The sequence below is a fragment of the Nycticebus coucang genome, chromosome 12 (genome assembly GCF_027406575.1).
Source record: "Nycticebus coucang isolate mNycCou1 chromosome 12, mNycCou1.pri, whole genome shotgun sequence".
In the NCBI taxonomy this organism is placed as follows: domain Eukaryota; kingdom Metazoa; phylum Chordata; class Mammalia; order Primates; family Lorisidae; genus Nycticebus; species Nycticebus coucang.
The window spans coordinates 30,662,952-30,684,612 of NC_069791.1; the positions used below are offsets into that span (position 1 = coordinate 30,662,952).

At 41.0% G+C, this 21,661-nt stretch overlaps 1 protein-coding gene across 3 annotated transcripts in view; it reads left to right on the plus strand.

Moving 5' to 3' along the window:
• Nucleotides 1-21,661, plus strand: part of TMTC1 (transmembrane O-mannosyltransferase targeting cadherins 1) — a 287,962-nt gene that overhangs the window by 186,975 nt on the left and 79,326 nt on the right. For 2 of the 3 annotated variants that reach the window (XM_053556774.1, XM_053556776.1), the window contains exons 9-10: nucleotides 3,291-3,412; nucleotides 18,563-18,730. In XM_053556774.1, the coding sequence (XP_053412749.1) occupies nucleotides 3,291-3,412; nucleotides 18,563-18,730 (290 nt within the window). The remainder of the gene's footprint in view (nucleotides 1-3,290; nucleotides 3,413-18,562; nucleotides 18,731-21,661) is intronic. The other variant, XM_053556775.1, reaches the window with a different exon arrangement.

Here is a 21,661-nt window from a genome sequence, read left to right on the forward strand (position 1 = left end):
ACCAGTTTGCAGCTCAGGGAGGTACTTTTCCATATCCCTGCCAACTCAGAAAAGAAAAATCTCACACCTGGAATAGTGACTCTGTCATGCATTTTTCCTACAGATACCATGTGTAGTGATTGTCATCAGATTAAAACTTGGAGAAGTAAATTAATTTGTCTGAAGTTGCACGGTTAATTGGTTACTCAGACAAATAGCACGTGTCATAAAGGCTGTATTAGAAGCTCTCTTCATTCTCATGTCTCTTCCCTCCCTAATACAATTTGGAATAAGTAAATTCCCATTTTCCCTTTTTCCTAAGAATGAATGCTTTGGTTATACTTTGGAAAATACCTTGAATCCCCCCTCCCCCCCTTATATATTTTGGGAGTTCCATCCGAGTCTATTAGGCTGAAAGAAGCTATAAATTATTTAGCCAATTTTGTCACATTGGTGATCCACGGGATACAGAAATACCTTTTCCTGGGAATGTGCCTAGCCGTGGCCATCTCCTCACTCCCAAATGTGTCTCCTTGTAAGCATTTATTTATTTTTCAAGCCCAAATGTCACCTCGACCACAAAGCCCTCTCTACCTCCTCCCTTCTTCTACTCGGTTTTCTCTCCTGCCTGGTGTATTTATCCACTTAATTGATTTATTAGCAAATGTTTGCACCAGGTTCTGAGCTAAGCACAAGTCACACAGCCAGCAGGGAACACAGCTGCCCAGCTCACTGCCCTCCTGGGAAAATGACAGGAAAGTTATACGTGAATGTGTGATTACAACTCGGATGGTTTTCATGAGAGAAATAAAGACCGTGCCTAGGGCTGAAGAAGCTGGTGCAGGAACAGATGGACACACAGCACTGGGTGTTGCCCATCAGTCTTCTGGGGGAGGCTCATGCTCCTTGACCTTTCCCCTGCTCCGTGTCCCCAGCACTGGGGGTCACCCTGGGGATCCCACCCACTGCAGGGGTGCTGTGAGTGAGGAGGAGGCAGGAAGGGTGGTATCAGCGCGCACCTGACAACCGCCTCAAAGATAAAGGTGCCTCCCAGCCTGGTGGCTGCTTGGCACTCCGAGCTCTGTTGAGTCAGGGACACCCCCATCACACAAACACACACACACGCACCCCCCACACCATACCACACACACACTTAACTCAGGGAGGTGGCTTTGATTGGATAGAGGTCTGATTTGGGGGATGTGATATTAGGAATGCCTCTCTCAGATCCCCAGTGAGGGCCATTCTCTCATAACCAGAGAGCACTGTCCTGGGACATGGATAACGGCCTAATAGGAGTGCTGTTTATACCTACACTCTGAATTCTTAGGATGAATGAATAGGCTACATTGCATTCTTTTTAGAAATCTCTTTGGGAGGGGGGCACATGAATGCTTGTATAAAAATATTTCAGCTTTTGAAGAGTCAGAAGAAGTAACCAACTATCTCTGAAAGCTAAACATGCACCTATGTAAAGAAACCATCTGCGTGCTGCTCCATGATAGGCTCAGAGTTTCTGAGGAAGGAATGCACGGCAGGTCACTCACACTTCTGGGTTTATTTTCAGTATCAGCAAGAAGTACTTGATCTTGACATTACAGGATTCTTGTGAAGAGGTTGTTTTTTTGTTTTTTTAAATTATGTACTTGAAGTTCTGAAAGTGAAGTGTGCTTTGTAAACTGCAGAGTACAATCAAAATTACAGACCTAGCTTGCAGTTTTTAAATAAAATGAATCTGCTCTTTCTAAAAACTTTTTTTGGTCAGTTTTGTTCAATCATAGAAATGTAACATGCTCATGCATTGCTTGAGTTGAGGGCGTGTTACGTTACCTATGTTTTCCTTCCTTCTTTTAATGGTAGAGGATCTGTTTCCTAAAATGAGATCATTACTTATAGGACCATTAGTTACTTAATGGAAACTGTCCAAGACAGGTGGAATTTCTCTCAGAAATTTTATTAATCTAAATGTTGTAGTTAGTAAAACAAAGTTTTTAATAATGTCCCAGTGACAAAGATCCTAAAATATTTAAAATCTTTTACTTTGTCTATTTAAAGCATTTGTAGCTTCTACTGGAGAGTTTTATTTATATTTGTGAAATTCTGATATTCTATTCTAATTATTAAAAGTAGTAGACTATTTCGAATGTTTACAGTACAAATTGTAATATGGAACGTACTACTTAATTTTCTTCTTAAACTTAAAATATCATCTAATATGATAGAGTCTGGTTTTTGTGGGGGTTTTTTTTTTTTTTTTTTTTTGAGATAATGTCTGATTTTATGCCCCTCAGTAGAGTGCTATGGTGTCACAGCTCACAGCAATCTCCAGTTCTTCGGCGTAGGTGATTCTCCTGCCTCAGCCTCTCAAGTAGCTGGGACTACAGGCACGTGCCACAATGCCCAGCTATTGTTTGTTGCAGTTTGGCCTGGGCCAGGTTTGAACCCACCACCCTCAGTATATGGGGCCAGCGTCCTACCCACTGAGCCATACACGCTGCCAATAAAGTCTGTTTTAATAGAACTTTCTTCAAATGTGGTATACCATATATACAAAGGAAATACAAACTATTTTTTAGAATGCTCATTATAACATATTATCAGCAGTAAGCAGAAGTTTTTTTATAAGTGACAGAAAAATATCTATAAATTAATATACACAATATCAGAATAAGGTTCCTTGTCAATTTAATGAATTATTGTAATGATTTTTTTATTCCAAAAAAAAGTATTGAATAAATACTCGCTTACCGGCCTATTAGAGATAAGTTAAGATACTCTTTAGTTCAAGTGACTGCCATCTTCATCTGTGACCCAAATTTCATTATTAGTATTTAATTTTTTATTAAATAATAAATAACTTGTTCTGGCGAACTTGTTTAAAAAAATGCATTTTATTTCAGGGTAGACAGTAATTAAATTCCGCCTTGCTGTGCTTGACTTTATCCAATTGCTTTGCTCCTTGGAAATGAGGTGTTTGGGAAGACAGGGATTATGAAAGTTTCCAGAATACCAAAGTAGGGTTGCCGTAGGGCCAGCCCGGACCAGGGGGTCATGGTCACTGATCATCTTGTGCTGATCTCTTATTTTTCTGGTGGCGAATGTGTGCCAGGGGTACATGTGAGAGTTATGATGTGCCGTGAATTCAGCCTGTGGGCTTTCTCTGTTAAATTCAGGCTCCCTGGTCAAAATGTTTAATTGGTCTAATGTATTCATTCCACCATTGAGAACTTGAAAATGAAAAGATGGCTAAATGCGACCTGAGGTGGGAAGTGAACAAAAATTAATTTGCCCTTCACTCTTGTATGTTTCAGAGGCTGGAGCACAACGAGGTTCTCGTGGGCTTGCTGTTTCTGGTGTTCCCATTCATCCCAGCCAGCAATCTCTTCTTCAGGGTGGGCTTTGTGGTGGCCGAGAGAGTCCTGTACATGCCCAGGTAATTACTGCACGTCATTTCCTCTTTACGAGACCTACCATCTGTCACCAACATCAGTAGTTCCAAAGAGACAGCCCTTTGTGTGTGTAACCATTAGGTCATTACCGAGCAAAGGTTTTTATCACCTCAGCTTTAAAAACAGCTACACAGAAGGTTGGGTGAGATCAAGTCTGGTCATAAGTATGACCTCTGGTCGTAAGCTCTATAGTTTAATGGTGAAATATTGACTTGAATGTATTCAGTATTTAAGCAGTAATAATTCACCACTACCTCTTTTTCCAAATGTTTTATTAAATACAGTTAAAATAATTTTCTAAGAATATTTGTTGATTCGCGTAGAATTATTCTATTCAGTAGCATGATTGTAATTAATTTTTCTCTTCTTTCATTCACTCTTTTTTTCTTAAATTTAAAAATGGGACCCATGTCATGAAGATTTGTCCTTGAGAAAGAAAGTGATTTGAAAATTATAAAGGACATTTGAATGTGTGTGATTACATAATACCACTTAACTCTGAATATTTGAACTGTGCTGAAGCTCGGCTGTTCGCTTGCTTATTCAAATGTCATTTTTCCAAGGCCACCTTTCTTCTCAGATGTTTGAAAATGTCACTGAATCAGGAGACACAGTCTTGGTTCTGCCACTCATTGGTTGTGTGACCTCGAGCAAGTCATGAAGCCTTTCCGCACTCAGATTTTCTCGTTTTTAAAAGAGAGATTTTAGTAAATTCCCTAAAATTAATATGTTGGTTTATGATACTGCCGTTTAGAAAAGTTCTTTCGTATAGAACTTACTGGGAATGTGTTCTCATAGAAGAAGAATGAACTTTTTTCTTTTCTTACTTATGATACTGCACTATACACACATGTAATTAGAAATGAATTTCGTTATCTGTGATTCTCCCAAACCAAATACTTCACGGCTTTCTTAAGACTTTGCAGCATTTTCTTTTGACTCGGTTAGGGGGAAAGCAACCTTTAATTTTCTATGTTGTCCATCAGTCTGCACAATTTGGGAAGGGGACTAAAGACAAAAGTACAACACAAATTTCGTATTCTATATTGTCTAAAGATAATGGTCTGATGAGGACTTGTCAATAATAAGGAATAAGCCCATAGTGTGGAAGGTCAGAAGTTGGCATTAATTTATGCTCTAGGTATGTTTTTGCTTAGACCAGTTGAGCGTGTCCTGAGTCAGCTTTTCTGACTGGATTGATGATGGAATCATTCTTTAGTCAACATAGAGCCCTTCTGCTATAAATGCTGTACAAGACACTGAGGCTAGGAAGGGCATGGTGGCTCACGTCTGTAATCCTAGCATTATGGGAAGCAGAGGCAGATGGATTTCTTGAGCTAAGAAATGGGAGACCAGCCTGCGGAAGAGAGAGAACCTATCTCGACTAAAAATAGAAAAACTGGCTGGGTGTTGTGACAGGTGCCTGTAGTCCCAGTTACTTGGGAGGCTGAGGCCAAAGGATTGCTCAAGGCCAAAAGTTTGAGGTTGCTGTGAGCTGTGATGTCACAGCACTCTACTCAGGGTGACAGAGTGAGACTGTCTCAAAACAAAGAAAAGAAGACTCTGAGGTTACAAAAGTAAGCGAATCTTACTTCCTCTCACCTCTGTTCCTTTGTGAGAGGGACCCACTTCCAACTCTCTTTGGAAATGCTCTCAACTTTCTTTGTTCTTCCTCAGTAAAATTTCTCTTCATTACACTGAAAAAAAAAAAAAAGTAAGTGAATCTCACAATCTGCGTTCAATAACAGAATCTCTCACACTAAACATTTCATAGGTTCTAATGTTTTTAAAAAGTGTTATTTATTTTTTTTTATTGTTGGGGATTCATTGAGGGTATAATAAGCCAGGGTACACTGATTGCATTCATTGATGCTATTTTAACCTCAATTGTAGCAAAACTTTTATTGGGTTTTTGTTATATTTCAGTCGCTGTGCTGAGCATGCTGTGTCGACCCATTCACACAGTGTGCCCCAGTAGTCCCATGGTTTGCATTCAAATTCTGGCTTAAACAAAATCATGATTCCTCTGTGCTTGTTTCTCATCAGTATAAAATGAGGATGATAGCAGTGCCCAACTCAATGAAATAGAGTGATCATTAAATAATTATATACAAAACTTAGAAAGTGTTTTACATTGTCCATGGTCAATAAATATTAAGTATTATTATTATTGATGTCACTGCCCTGAGGTAGGTGATACCACTGTCTCTATTTTACAGAAATAAAACCTGGGCTCTGAGAGGTTAACGTGCCCAAGATGCCATAGCTAATGAGTGGCAGAGCTGGCATACGGATCCTTGACTACTGACAGATTGCTTACCTTCCAGACTATATTACTGCTCTGATAGGAACATCTTGGTATTCTCAATTTAAAAAGAAGGAGGAAATTTAGACAGTGTGGAGAGCTTTCAGCAAAACTCAATTTGATGATGAATATTCTGAGAATCCTAAGATCTGATTCCTCAGGAAACTGGGGTTGTAGGTGACAAAGAATTGTAAGTGCAGCAAACTGTTTTCTAGTCCAGATTTAGGAAAATAACTTGTGAGGAAATAAAGGTAGAATTTTAAAGCAGAGGTTAGAATTTCATTCTTCTGGATGAGACCCACAGGTAAACATTATGGAGGCCTGTAGTTTTGTCACCGATCATTATAAGGAATTTCTCTCCCCCAGGTACATATGTCCTCCAAACACCTCCCGATTATGCCAGGCCTGGCTTTTCTTATATAACCGTATTTTAAATACATCCTTCTGTGACTCCATCTTATTTTCTGTAGACATAAAATGCATTTTCCCCCCAGGAATAAAGTGATTTCAGTTAAAATAAAAGTGCTGAATATGAAGAAAGCATCAGTAATATTACCAAGAGCACGAGCCTGCCTCCTGGGACCAGTGTGGATTTTGCTTCATTTGTCAAACTCGGTGAAGAAGCATCCAAAATCAATTTTAAACTAGTCCTCATTAAAAAAAGATGACTGTCCTTTTTTCTCCAAGTTCCTAAATCTGTGCATGTAGTGTTGTCACTGAGTCATCATTTCACGATGATTTCTCTCGCTGGTTAGTGAATCCTGGACTATTATATGTCATTTCTGGGCCCAGTCAAGCTACTTTTCTTCTCTGTTTCTTCTCAACAGACACCAATGTCACATAAGCAGGAGGTGCTACCCCACCCTGTAAAAATTATCTGAGTTCAGGCTACTCAGCCAGGTCCATGGTCCCCCATTTGAGAGTTTTGTTCAGATTTTGGGAAACTGACTTTGGTAGGAGCCCAGGAGTATTTGAATGGGATGTTAACCTCTCATAAATCCATCTTTCTTCACCGTCATCATTGTAACTAAAACTACGAGGGAGATGTTCTGTCCCTCAATTCCATTTTTATCTGAAATTGTGCAGCTGAGGTGGTTTAGACGGAGTCAGAAATAAAAGCCTGGGTGAGGAAACTTCTGTGCTGTGGCTTTGGAGAGTTCCTAATGGCTTCATCAGAGCCATTATATAAATTTTAAAAGCTTTCTTTGAAAATGGGGAATTTTCTCAGGAAAAAATTATTACCTATCTATGCCCAGCTTTCTTTGTCTGAATGGAGAATGGTAGGCTGGTAGGTAAAGAGCTTGTAGAGATCTCCTCAGGGATACAGGGAACTTTACGGATGTTGTAGGCATCCCCAGGAGGTGTCAGAGGACTGGATAATGCCTGTTCATTTAATAACCTGCTAATAGGATTGGGCAATCATGAAGAAGGTGTCCCAAGGCCTTTGTAAACCAAGAATCTTGTCTTTATGAATCTCCTTCCACTATTGAAGCAGCCATTTTCCATAGTATTAGTACCTCGGCTCTTTGAGGAAAAAAATACATACATGATGTGAATGTATTTCCAGGAATACAAGATCATCATCTTGATACCAAAGTTCTGTGTTGTCTCAGAAACTTCAGTGGATGATAGGAAAAGCTCAATCAGTAATTCTTCTGAGGAAAATGAATTTTTACTGACTTGAATACCAGGAAGTCATGTCCAGCCTCGTTGAAGTCTGGGTGAGTCCCTCCAATCCCAGGGGGCTGATTCGGCCATTTTACAAGAAAAGTCCAGAATGAGTCAGACCAACAATATTCTTTCACCCTCTGCCTTTATACCTAACAATGAACACGCCTTTTAAATCCTCTGGCTTCTGTTATCACTTCATTCTAACCCAGAAGAAGCCCAAAATACCACCTCCCTTTCCTTTGCACTTTGAAATTTGTGCATGAAAGGAACAAAAATAGGTTATCTGTTTAGCACAGCATTGCATTAGGGTCAGAGTTGACCATCAGAAGAAATTGGAATAATCTTTTCTTCTTGTGACAGAGCTAGTTTTGTGGGTGTCCTTTTTTGAACAGGCAGGAGAGTTCGGATCTGGAATCATTCTTTCACAGAAATTTTGATCTTTTATTCTTTCCTAACACAAGCGTATAATTTTATGGCTATTTTTTTTTTGTACTTTGTGAAAACCACATTAAAATGCTTCAAAGAACCAAAATTTCTTAGAATTGGTGAATCAGAAATAGTTGATGATAACTCTCAAATGAAATTATAGAAAGTGATGGAATATTCATTCACATGCCAAAGAGCAGATTCCTGTTGTTCTGTAGGAAAACTTGAGTGTGTTGAGGGAGAAAATGAATAGATAAGAGTAAGTGAAGGCGGAAACAATCTTTTAGGATAGAATGGATCAAGAGTTACTTCAAAAGCAATAAAAGGCTTCAAAATTGGAAAGGAAGAAGTTAAGTTGTCCTTGTTACAGATGGCAGGAGCTTATACACAGGGGTTACTATGAAAGTTTTGAGACAGACTGTTAATGTCCATTATTTATCTTCCAAGAAACACGGTCTACAGTGTCCTTTCTGATTCCACCCTTGCACATTTCAGCGTGTTTGGCTTATTGGTGTTGCTGGGGTGGGGCTTTATTTGTTTCAGTCCATGTGGATTTTACATTTCTTGATTTTTGTGTACCTCAGACTTTTATAATGATCTACATGTAGAAAACCCTTAGGACTCCACCAAAAAACTATTAAAACTAATAAACAAATTCATAGAAGTTGTAAAATACAAAATTAACATATAGAAATTTATACCTTTTTTGTATGCTATCTGTGAATTATCTGAAAAAGAAATAAGCCAATAATCTCATTTATACCTACCAAAAATATTTAGGAATAAATTTAATCAAGGAGATAAAAGATCTCTCCACTTGAAATTATAATGCACTGATGAAATAAAGAAATAAAATTAAATGTTAAAATTCAACAAGAAAAAAATTTGACAAATAAAATTCAATGAAAGAAATCAAAAGAAATAAATGGAAAGATACCCTGTGTTCATGGATCGGAAGAAATAATACTGTTGAAATGCCCATACTACCCGAAGTGATCTACAATTTCAGAGTAATTCCTTTTGGGATCTAGTGGTGGCTGAATGACCCAAGTCCAATCAATTATTCTTCAGTTTCATTCATGAATCCATTTTTTTAATGCATTGTTATCATGGTCATCTTAAGATGAGGCTCTCTTTTCATAACAAGAGTGAGAACGGTGCTGTGCACCATCACAGTTGGGAACAGTACTCACGGTCACTGCAGAATCTGAAGAGAAAAAGGGGAAACCACTGGAGCAAAATGAGTGGGGAAACCAAGACGTGGGTAATGAGAAGGAAAGAAGTCTTTGTACCTCAGAGAGGTATCTAACTCTTTTCAATATGGCATTTTTCATGTTACTCACCATGTTTTAGAAGGAAAGTGAGTTTATCAAGCTTTGCCCCTTTCCTCTCTCACTCTGCTCCTCCCCAAATCTCTACTCCTTAGTGGACAAAGCCCCAGTGTCAGGCAGTCAGAGAGTCTTTGCTGGTTTATCAACCTATGTACTGGATAAAAATCGATTAAAGTCCTACTTCAGGATACTGTGAGATGAAAACAGGAAGACTTTGACTTGAATGTGTTTGTGCCCTTGGGCCTTGCTGTGCCAACGTGAACTGGTCCATCACACTTGATGAGACCTGTGCGATGAAGAGGCTATAAGATCAGAGGGCTGCTTTCGGGGAGCAATGCCCAGGAAGGAAGGGACCTAGGACCACACTAGACAGGTTGTCCTTCTCCAGGGCATCACGGGGTGAGGGGGGCAAGTTCTATGGGAGGATCAAAACCAAGATGGGGAGTCGGAGGGCTTGGCTTGAGGGATGCAGCTGACTATTACAGAGTTAGAGATAGTAGATCATGGACACAACTTTAAAACAGAGCAATGGTCAGAATGCAGTGGGCAGAAAGGAAGTCAAGGTGCTCATGGGCTAAAGATCAATTGTCTAATCTCTTCTGTTTAAGAAGAAGTTGCACTTGGCTCAGGGCACAAGATGTAGGTAAGTCTGAGTAGTCATTTGCTGGACCTGAATCAAGGCTTTAATGTTAACAGAACTCTGTTAAGTTGTAAAAGATGAACATTTATGTCTGTTAAGCTCTTAATGATAAATAGCAAATGTTTAGAAATCAAGATTTGAGATTAAACTGTAGAGAGTATAATTTTAGATTCAGATGAGACTACATATGACATACATGAAATATTATAAGCTGTGCCAGGTAATTGCAAGTCATAATTTCAATCTACCCTAAACAAATATGGAGATCAGGCAAATCGAAATCCAAGGAAACCCAAGCATCCCACATCCAGGCTCTCCTTTCCTCTCCTTTTTCTTCCTCTTCCTCCTTTGGTTCCCTTTGTTTCTCTTCTAAACTCATGTGCTCAAAAGTGAACAATTCAAAATCGAACTCCAGTGAACAACCTAGCATAGCAGGTTAGTGCTCTGACACGCCATGTTGAAGGAGATTGAGAAATGTGCCTGTGTGGGTGGCAGAGTGACTCAAAGGCGGATGTCACACACCCAGTCTCCTACACAGTGGGCTGTGACTTAGCCTGGAGAACGTAAGCATTGCCATTTCAGCCTATCCTCTGGCAAGAACCCTTGTTGTCATGGATTAACTTCTTTCTTTTCCTTTTCTCTTGGATGTGGTCCAGAGGAATATGTCTCAAACTCTTGACTTCTTATGTAAATTTTAGTAATCTTAACAAATCCTCCTTACTCTTGGAAATCTTTGTCTTGCTCTTAGGAGGTTTGGGACCATCATTTTGTATGTCTGTGTTTCTTCATAGTACCTAGCTCACTAGATCTTGGTTTGCACTAGTATTTTTGGGAATTAAAGACCCATGGACACATGACAAAGGCATGTGCCTGTGCAGTCAGGGCCGGGCCAGTTCAGGGGAATAGAGGAGAGGATGGCAACAAATACCAGATTCCCCCTTAGGCCTCTGCTTTCAAAGTAAAGGTGATAGACTAGAATGTAGTGGTTTATGGAAAAAGTGGTTCCGGTCCTAAAGATGAGAATCTGTAAGAGAGTAGAGCAGGAAGTTTCTAGTTTTTTAGAAGTAACTTCAGAATTATTTGATTTTGGCCAAAGAGTCTTTTAGGCCTACATGGAAAATTTAGTTGAGATACCAGGAGACCAGGCCTGGAGAGAAGGCACTAGCAAGAGGAAATAGCCAGGCCCTGAATATGGGCAGTTCTTCTGGTGATAAGTAGTCTGGAATTTTATTATCTTTCAGCCCAACATAGATTGATTTATTATTTTAAGTTAACCTTTGTTTCTATATTAGTTTTTGGTATCTTCAAATCATAACAGTTCACCTACACAGAGGAAGCAGGCCCTGGTAAGGGTAGGTGCTTAGGGTACAAAAATGAATAAACTGGTATTCCATCCTTATTTATTCAAAAATGAATAAACTGGTATCCCAAACAGTTAATGCTTTATTTCTTAATAGGGTTAAATATAAAAGCTTCCTGACTGTGTGTTAATTCACTAAAGAGATTATATTTTGTATTATCTTCACTTTCATAAAGGTAGACATTGTTGTGTAAAGAGATACTTGAAATGGGTATAAGAGAAGATTTGCTTAATGAAGTGCTTGTTCATGTCCGTGGTCTATGAATGAACACTAACATAAATACATGGCTCTAATATTTCACATACTACCCATGTGTCTTATTTAGTGTAATACTTGTTTTAGAAAAATGATGTGTGAATCAACTCTTCCTGAAGCAAATAATATTTACCAGTAAATTTGCTCTGCAAAAACTTACGATTATCCTATAAGTTGGATATTGTTGGTCAGTCTGGACTTGGATAAACTGAGTTTGCTTGAGGCCAATTGACAGATCTAATCATGTATTTTATTAAGGTGTAGCTAATAGAGCAGTGTGCTGAAAACACACATGAACACAAAAACAGGACATTTGAGAACACTGATGCTTAGAACTTCACCTTTAGTTCATAGAACGTGTTCACACCTATCATTTCATTTATTCCACACAACAGCTCTTTGATGCAGTTGTGGCAGATAAAGTCCTTATAAGGCAAACGACAAAGACTCTGTGAGCAACTGTCCAGTGGCCATGGAACATGTGAATGGTGGAGAAGACCACAGCTCTTTTGACCTAGTTCCAGACTCTTCATTTTCCAGAGTCCTCTTTTACTCATCATGAGCCTCCAACCATAAAATCGACACTAGAGCACTTGCATTCCACTGTACCTAGTAGCATCCTAGGGACCATAGTAAATTGCTGCATTTACAGTAATCTGCTGTAGACACATCTGTTTCTACATGGAATATGTACAAACTTTACACATTTCCTGCCTCTATTTAGCAGGACAAAAGTGCCTACAGTACAATTATTATAGCATAATAATTTTATGTTATTATGTATTGTTTTGTGTGTATCAGGCATTGTGCACAGCATAATTATTATTTCCGTTCACAAAATAAGGAAGTCAAGAACTAGAGACATAAATAATTTGTCCAAGATCAAACAACAGCAAGTGTGAGGGCCGAGATGCAGAGCAGCAGCTTTGCGGATGTCACAGCCCTGCATTACTGATCGCTGGATGTTGCATACATTTGGGGGATGGGAGGTGAGCTGTGAGGCTGAGAGGCAGCATCTCATCTTCAAAGAGGGAAAAGGGAATCAGATAGCTTCTCAGAGGGTGAACGCAATGGCACTTTCCTCCCACTTGTGCCATAGACATGCTGGAAAAGACCAGAAGCATAGCTCATGGAATCAGTCTTTTACACCTGTCCTGGGATCACAGCACCCAGCTTGGGAGCTAGGGAAATACACAGAAATACTTTGGGGAATTCTTTTCTTAGAATATGAACAAACTCTCACTTCCAAATACACTCATTCTTCTAGAAATTTCCCCATTCACCTAATGTTCTTCGAAACAAAGAACTGGGGGTAGAAATGGCAGCCCTAATGAATCTTGGATCACAGAGACTCACAGCTTCCAGGTGAAATCTTATCTGTGGAGTCACCATTGATTTGCTGAGACTTCCTGAGTTGCAGCATCAAATACCTGTTCTCAGCTCAGTATTCTAGGGCTTTATTGTTTTGCCATTTCAAACCGCCATCCATAGGACTGGGATAAGACCTCACTCAAGATATTTTGCCAGGTGAAGATTCAGCAGGTTAGAATGAAGTTCAGTAGGATAGGTTTCACTGAGACCCTTTAAAACTGGGAATTCTGGCTGGGCATGGTGGCTCATACCTGTGATTCCAGCACTTTGGGAGGCCCAGGTGAGCGGATCCTGTGAGGTCAGGAGTTCAAGACCAGCCTGAGCAACACAGCAAGACCCCATCTGTAGAGATCTCTACAAAATATTAAAAATAGCCAGCTTGGTGGCAAACACATGTCATCCTAACAAATTGAGAGGCTGAGGCAGGAGAATGAGCCCAGGAGTTGGAGGCTGCAGTGAGCGATGATCTCATCACTTGCACTCCAGCTTGGGCAGCAAGAGCAAGGGCCCCTTCTCTAAAAAACAAGAAAAATTTTAAAATAATAAATAAAATTGGGAATTGTTTAAAGGGATAAAATTGGTATGATGGTGTCTGTCTTGAATTACTAATGTTATTTGTAGATACTTTCAGTGGGTTTGAGCTGTGAGCAAAGTAAAAGGTAGAATTTGAGTTTTATGTAATAGCAAAAAAAGATCCTCTTTGTTGCACATAAATTAAACAGAATGTGAAGCTATATGTGGGTTATTACAAAAGTTTTGTGATACACAAAAATATGTAAAATTCGAGCGGATGGAAATAAATTGAGCCCTCCCAGCAATACTTACAAGCCGGGCAAGTTGAAACTTGCACAGGTGAATCAGAAGGGACACTGTGGACTGTGTTTCTTGGAAGAGAAATAATGGACTGTCTCAAAAATTTCATAAAATGCTTAGGTAAGAAGTAGAAAGTAGTTTCAGGTTGCTATAAATGTGAGTGGGAAGTATTGTTCTTGTAGCACTTACAAGCTTCTGGGCAAGTTTCTGGAAAGTAGCTTTGGGGCTATTACACAATGATTAACTGCTAACAAAATTCCAACATTTGTTATTTAAAACATTTTGTTATTCAAATGTGAAAGCACAAACATTGTTGGTTTGCTCTTCCTCTTAAATTCTCTTTGAATGTCTTTAGTTATTTAAGCACTGCCTGCTAAGCAGCTTGTCAATAAAAGCTCCCTCCAAGTGGGAGATGTGTCAGCCTGTGAATGAATGATGGAGTCTGGGTGAGGGATTCCCTCCGTTCTCTGAGGCAGCAGTGATGCTTCTCAGACATTCTTTGAAAATGTGTCTTAGTCCTGAGCTAAGCTGTGCATCTGGCAGCCTGCGTTTGGCTTTTGGATCTCCAGGTTATGCTTTTGTCAGGAGTCAGTGAATTGCACTGGCTCCTTTGTGCTCGGCATGGAGGGGTCTGGTTGCCTTTCCAGTACTGACCCGAGCAAGCTGGAGTCCGGTTTCATCTCCCTGGAGACCAGAAGAGCATGTAGTTTCTCATTTGCTTGATTTCCCACTTTCAAAATGGGGCCTTGTCCTGCCCCTAGCAATAGAGAGAGAGCGCGTTTGTTCAAGCAGATGTTGAAAGATGAAGTTGCAGAGAGGAGAAATGTCATGATCTCTGTGATTTTTATGTCAGATTTTAAAGAATGTGATACTCTCTAAGACATTTGCAAACCTAAGTAGGGATTATTTCATATGGCTTAACATTTCTTTAACCAAATGTGAATGCAAGGATTTTTGAAGAAAAAATTCATGTTACTTGATACAGATGCCAGTGCCAGAAGAGGAATGTGTTCTCCGCCATTTTGGTTATGGCAGGGGTCAACAAACCATGGATGTCCCTGAGCCAAATCTAGCCTACTGCCTTTTTCTTATGAATACATTTTACTGGAACACAGCCAGGTCCATTCATTTACATGGTGTGAGTGGCTGCTTTCCTCCTGCAAACTCAGACTTGTGTAGTAAGGGCAAAACCTTTCTGGGCTGAAAAACCTGAAATATTCACCAACTGGCCCTGGCCAATCCTCAGTTTATAGCAGTGAGTCTACAGATCTGACTCTATTACTACGGTCTGGGGCTGTGGGAAAGTTATTTAACTCCTTTAAGCTTTAGTTTCCTCATTTATGAAATGGAGATTGCTGAGGATTAAAATTTTAAATTAGATAAGATACTTAAAGCCATCGCTCCAGGCCCTACAAATAGCGTGGAGAGGGCCCCCCAAAAGCACTTAGAACAATGCCTGGCACATAGCAAGTGGTCAGGAAATATGCAACACAGAAAACAGCTCATTATTTTGGGGTTTGGCTTAATTATTCTTGTCTTCTGTCACTTTGTGGCCATTGCTCTGGAGCTGTTGGAATCCCAGTGTTTTCCTACCCACTGTTCTGCCAGATGGCAGCTCTGATTCCTACAAGGAGGCACTAAATGACTACTGAGATTTCATGAATGGAGCATTTGGGAAGAAAGTAGGTGACTCCATGTGATAAAGTCTGAGGAACACAGGAATCAGCCAGTCAAGACACAATCCCTGCAACAGGACTGCACTTGGAATGTAGCCTCCGAAATCTGAAATTCCTGGGTTGTCTGTCCTTGCGCTACTGTTTACTAAATGTATAACTGAACTCAGCAAATCAGCTTACCTTTCTCTTCATGGGTTGAACTTAATAACGGCAAACCGTAAGCTTGTGCGCATGTACTGGGATCAGATGTGGACATGCTGGGCTTCGTGAATGTTAGCTGTTGGCGGTGTTGCTGTGTAAGGATGGGGGCGGGAAGAGAGCTGGCGCTGGAGGTGTGGGTGCACGGTATGTTCCCTGGGCATTTCTGGTCTTTGCTCAAATGTCAGTGAGACCTTCCCTGACCGCCCATATTAAAACCTTATTAAAATATTATTGATTTTTCTCCACGTAAAGTATCACTATGTACATGCCCATGTGTTATTTACTGGTTTATTAGCTATTTCCCCCATCCCTGTGAGTTCCACAGGGATAAGGATTATTGTCTTTTGTTCACTGATAGGTTCTTGATGTCTATACTAGTTTCAGATACATAGTAGATGTTTGTTAAATATCTGATGAATGAAAGATTAGAGGCCAGAGGGCCTAGTTATGGTCCTGGAAGTACCCTGCTCAGTTTGAGTTGGGATCAGCTGGGGCTAGAGGAACAGGTGGCAAATAGACTCATGAAATTGAGCAACTATTGTGGTCAGACACAGTGGTGACATTGCCAAGGGCAGTTGTGCAATATTAATGAATTGGCTGGGGACAGTAGCTCGTTCCTATAATTCCAGCATTTGGGAGGCTGAGGTGGGTGGATCGCTTTAGTGTAAGAGTTTGAGAAAACATAGCAAGATGTTTTCTCTATGAAAATTTTTAAAATCACCTGGGTATGGTGGCAGGTGCCTGTAGTCCCAGCTACTCAGGAGGGTCACTTGAGCCCAGAGTCTGAGGTTGTAGTGAGCTGTAGTGACACCACTGCACTCTAGTGTGGGCAACAGAGTAAGACCCTATCTCAAAAAAAGAAAAAGAAAGTAGATTTGTAGAAAAACTTCATACCTTTAAGGTATGTACAACAGGGGAGTTGTATACATGGGAAGAGGTTTTTAGACTTTTTTTTTTTTTTTTTTAATTGCAGTAGGGACTGTGTTCTGGCCGGTGCACAGCCTCTATAAGGTAGCTATGGCAATCAACGCCAGTGCTTGAGCAGGGGCCTGGAGCACATGGGGCTCTTTATTGTCCTGAGGGTTGAGAAGGGTGGTGACTGCCTGTGGCCAAATAGTGAACCCTTAACTCTTAGATAGCTGGACCAACCAGCTTATGACAGTCAAAGCAAGGAGTAGGCCCTCCTCCCGATTCCCACGAGCTCCAAGTAACAATATTCAAATCTCTCTCTCTTGTTTTTCTGTTCTTGATGCAGAAGCTTAGACATTTAGAAAGGAGAACAGGGCTGGGCATGGTGGCTCATACCTGTAATCCTTGCACTCTGGGAGGCCAAGGGCGCTGGATCACCTGAGCTCAGTTTAAGACCAGTCTAGGCAAGAGCAAGACCCCACCCCACACACACTAAAAATCTAGCCAGGCGTTATGATGGACATCTACAGTCCCAGCTGCTCAGGAGACTGAGACAGGAAGATCACTTCAGCCCAATAGTTTGAGGTTGTGTAAGCTATGACACCAGGGCACAGAGACTGACTCTGTCTTTAAAAAAAAAAAAAAAGAAAAAGAAAGGAGAAGAGAAGGTGAATAGAAGAGACGTTCTTTCAAAGGAGATTTGTTTAGGAATAAGAATATTTAGTTGTTTCCTTTTACAAGACCAACTTGATTCACTAGAAGGAATTCTTTGAGGGCGAGGCCTGTGTTCTATACAAAATTGGATTTTTAGTCCCTAAAATAATTGCCAACCACATAAGAGAAAGAATGAATAAAAATTGAACAAGTATATGGGTGATGTTTATTTGGGGCTGTTAATAGTATAATGTTCTGACTAATGTAGGATTTCCTCATAGAAGCTTACTTCATTTTTAACATATTCTATAACAATTTGCAGTCAATCATCTTTGGAAAGAAGCAGCTATTAACTAAAATGCACACAGCAATAATGGGTACAAACTAAATGTTTCTGTTCCTCTGAGTCCAGTTGGCAGGAAGCATCTGTTGGTACAATAGGGACCATGTTGTACCAAGCCAAAGGCATGATACCCGCATGCAGAGTCCCGCTGTGGGCCAGAGTCAGCAAGAGAATCATGTGAATATTGGTTGTCTGTGAGGAGCTCCAAGCGGCGAGCTTAGGAGCTCCGCTTTTCCAGAGTGAAGGGCTTTGGCTGGCCCTGGAAATAGAGCTCAGTACTTCTTGGTACTAGCAGACCTACCTTCCCAAACCCGACAGAGAGCTCTCAGAGATTGTCCTCCAGAAAGCTGCCATCGGACTTGCTGCAGCAGAGACTCCAAATTTGGATACAAGGTGTCAATAGGGTTATACAATGACAAGTGACATGAGTGAGCTTGTGTCAGAGAATCCATTTGGGACCCAAGCACACACACATGGGATTTCTCAGGATGCCTGAGCTACTGAAATCCTGGACACTCTGAGCCTGTGATTCTCCATACTCAAACCAAAGAGCTGGCACACAATCTAGTGCAGTGCTTTAGAGAGCCGACCCATTAAGAATGATGTCTAAAACACACAGAAGTCCATATTTCTTATTCTGCACACGACAGGCTTTTGCAGGGGCTCATGCCTGTAATCCTAGCACTTTGGGGGGGCAAGGTGGGAGGATTTCTTGAGGTCAAGAGTTCCAGACCAGACTGAACAAGAGACCCATCTCAAAAAAAAAAAAAAACAAACCAGAAAAATTAGCTGGGCATGGTGGTGTATCCCTGTAGTCCCAGCTACTCATGAGACTGAGGCAGAAGGATTGCTTGAGCCCAGGCAGTTGCAGTGAGCTATGAAGATACCACTGCACTTTAGCCCAGATAACAGACCGAGACCCTGTCTCAAGAAAAAGAAAGGGAGGGAGGAAATAAGTTAGTTATACAGGAGGTGATGCTTGGTGGGAATTCACTGCACCCTTAAAGTAATCCTGTTCTTTCCACCCTGTCTCAAAAAAAAAGAAAAAAGAATGAGGAAAGACAGACAGACAGGAAAGAAATACAAAAAGAAAGGGAAGGAAGGAAGCTATCTAGGGGTGATGGCTGGGGGACTCCGTCGCACCCCCGAGTAACGCTGCTCTTCCCGCCCCTCTCCAGCATGGGCTACTGCATCCTGGTCGTGCACGGACTGAGCAGGCTCTGCACTTGGCTGAACCGGTGTGGAGCCACCACCCTGCTGGTGTCCACCGTGCTGCTGCTGTTGCTCTTCTCTTGGAAAACTGTGAAGCAGAATGAAATTTGGCTGTCGAGAGAGTCCCTGTTCAGGTATGATTAGAGGGAGAAACGTCATTCTCTTCCCCTTTATTTGCCTGTGTTTTGTTTCCAAACAAATGAGTAACATGCATCACGCAGTATTTATTAATCCATAAAATTATCTTTAGTGACATTTTAAGTGGAAGATGTAATTCTACTTTGGGTTTTAACTATCAATTTTTTCCAATGACATATAAAATTTAACGGGAGCCCATTTTAAGAGAATTTATGAAAAGAAGCCCGTTTGGAAGGTTTTTAGGTGGGTGAATTCCGATGGGAAGAGTGTTAATGACGAGCTGGGTTGTAAAATCAGCTATAAAATGAAACCGATCAGCCTGATTTCATTGTTCAGTCAAGAGAACAAGAAAGGCGAACGCACACCTAGAAGGAAGAGAAATGCAGTTCATTTCTTTCGAATATTCCATCATGTTAAATTGTGATCTGCAATCCAGTTGCTTTATTTTGAACGTTAACTGGGGATGAGGAAATGAAAGACTTTTTTTTAATCTCCTGGTAGGTTTTTTCTGTGGTGTAGAAGCTGCTTCTGAACATAACAGTGTCCCATGATGACCCTAAACTTGTCATTAAATACACACATTCTTTGGGACTGCTGGTCATGATGCTGTGCTTCTGGAGCTCAGTCTATCTTCACGAATGCCTGAAGGTCCCTGGGGACCTTCATAAAGGCTCTTTTGGAGCTGCCACACCTGATACCACCATAGTATGTGAGCTGTCTCCCAGTGGTCTCCACCTGGACGCTCTACCACCTTCTGTCCTCATTTACAACCCAAGTGGCCAATTCAGTCACCACAGCTTTGACTTGCTTCCCTGCTCAGCTAGTACCTAATACTTACTCTTTGGGGACAGAGAACTGAACCCCCGAGCATTGGGGGTTCAGCATTGGAAGGCCTTGAGAGAAAGGGAAACCATGGGAAGAGTGTGGGAAAGCATTCAGAAGTGAAGAACCTTTCATATGAAAGCTATAAATTTGTTTCATAGTAGAGCTGAGTACATTGGATAATTTTTCCTCCATTCCTGAGATACTTTGCTAAGAAGAATATGTTCCAGCTCCATCCATGTAAACGTGAAAGAGTTAAAGTCTCCATCTTTCTTTAAGGCTGCATAATATGGTGTACATATATCACTATTTATTAATCTGTTCATGAGTCAGTGGGCCCTTGGGCTTCTTCCATGACTTAGCAATTACGAATTGAGCTGCAACAAACATTATGGTTCAAATATCTAAAAAAAAAAAAAAGGATGAACCTGCGTGCAGCTGGCAAGAAGCAAGCATCTGGACAGTGCTTTTTGAGCACCCTCTCAGGAACAAGTGGGTAAACAGACCAGTTTTATTTCTTTATATCAAAGTCCCAGGAAAATTAATTCCTGTGGCTGAGCTTGGGCTTAGGTCATGTGCCTGCCCGTTTCCCCAGCCAAGGTGCTGAGAAGCCTGGTCTGGCCAGGAAGTCTCCTCTGACCTCCACGGTTGGAGGTGAGAGCACCTTGGACTTCACCAAGACCTCACATAGTGAGGGGAGAGGGAGCTTCCCATCAGGAGATACAAGTAGTGAAAAAAGGAAGAACAGACTGTGGGCTGCCAAAAATCAATGAATGAGAGAATGAATGAACAAATCAATAGACAAATGAATGTTTGCTGCACTCTTCTACTACTTTATATTATTTTTTAAAATACAAGGTTTAGGTTTATGTTCAAGAAGATTTCACAAGTCTTCCAATCTTACGCTAAGTAAGATTTTACCCCTTTGCCAATTTTAAACATATATAGGTGAATTATTTATTCCTCTCTTCTATCAGATGAGACATACAGCATCAATCTCTCCCAGAAAGTAAAGCTAAAATATCTTATTCACAGTTATATATCCCCTGTATTACTCAGCTCACTTCTGAAACTCGCTCTTTATAAATACTTTAACACAGCTGCTGCTGGTAGTGCCGTGTTGTGCAGCTGCACGTGGCTAGAATTTTACAAGTCACATTGCTTTCGCTAGCTGCTGGGTTCAGCCCCAAGGTCCAGATCTTGTCAACAGAGAAATAAAGGTTAACTGGGCTGTCAGAAAAGCACCCCGGATGCATCCTGCAGCTCTGTGACACGGGAGAAGCTAGAGCCTCCAGCAGGGTGGGGGTGAGGGTGGCAGTTCTGATGTGGATGAAATACTTGGGTTTCTGAATGTGTCCGACTCTGGAACTTGCATTCCACGCATCTCCCCCTGCAGTGGTTGTTGTTTATACAGAGCTAGTGACAAGTCTGTGAGTAGGTGCTAGTGAAGTATGTTGGCCCATTTTCGTGCTTGTGGAAAACCCACTGGTTTTGTGGTGGATTTTTCAAGCTGCATTTCTAATTGGGTAGATTTGTCTTTACACTGAGCCAAAGCCAGAGGGGGAGATCAGAACTCTCCAGTGAGCTCATTTTAAAAAGCTTGCTTATTCTTCTCTTTAGACCCCATTGTAGTTGTTCTTTCTTACTTGTGTGTAGTCTTCCATGTTCCTTTTCCTGTCTTTTCTTTTTTTATTGGGTGACACAGGGTCTTGTTCTGTCACCTGGGTGCAGTGGTGCGTGATCACAGCTCCCTGTAACCTCCAGCTCCCAGGCTCCAGCGATTGTCCTGCCTCACCCTCCCAAGTAGCTGAGATTATAGGCATGCAGCACCACGCCCAGCTACTTTTTTTTAGATGTTGTATAGAGACCACTTCTCACTGTATTGCCCAGGCTGGTCTCAAACTCCTGGCCTCAAGCAATCCTCTGACCACCTCAGCCTCCCAAAGCAGGGTGGTTACAGCTATGAGCCACCACACCGGCCTCTGCCATTCTATTTCTCATCCAAAGCTTCCTCCATTTCTTCATGTTCTCTTTAACTTTTTTCTGAAAAACATCTTTGTTTTCCTTTTTGTATATCTCCATTTTCTTTTTGGTGTTGTCCAAGT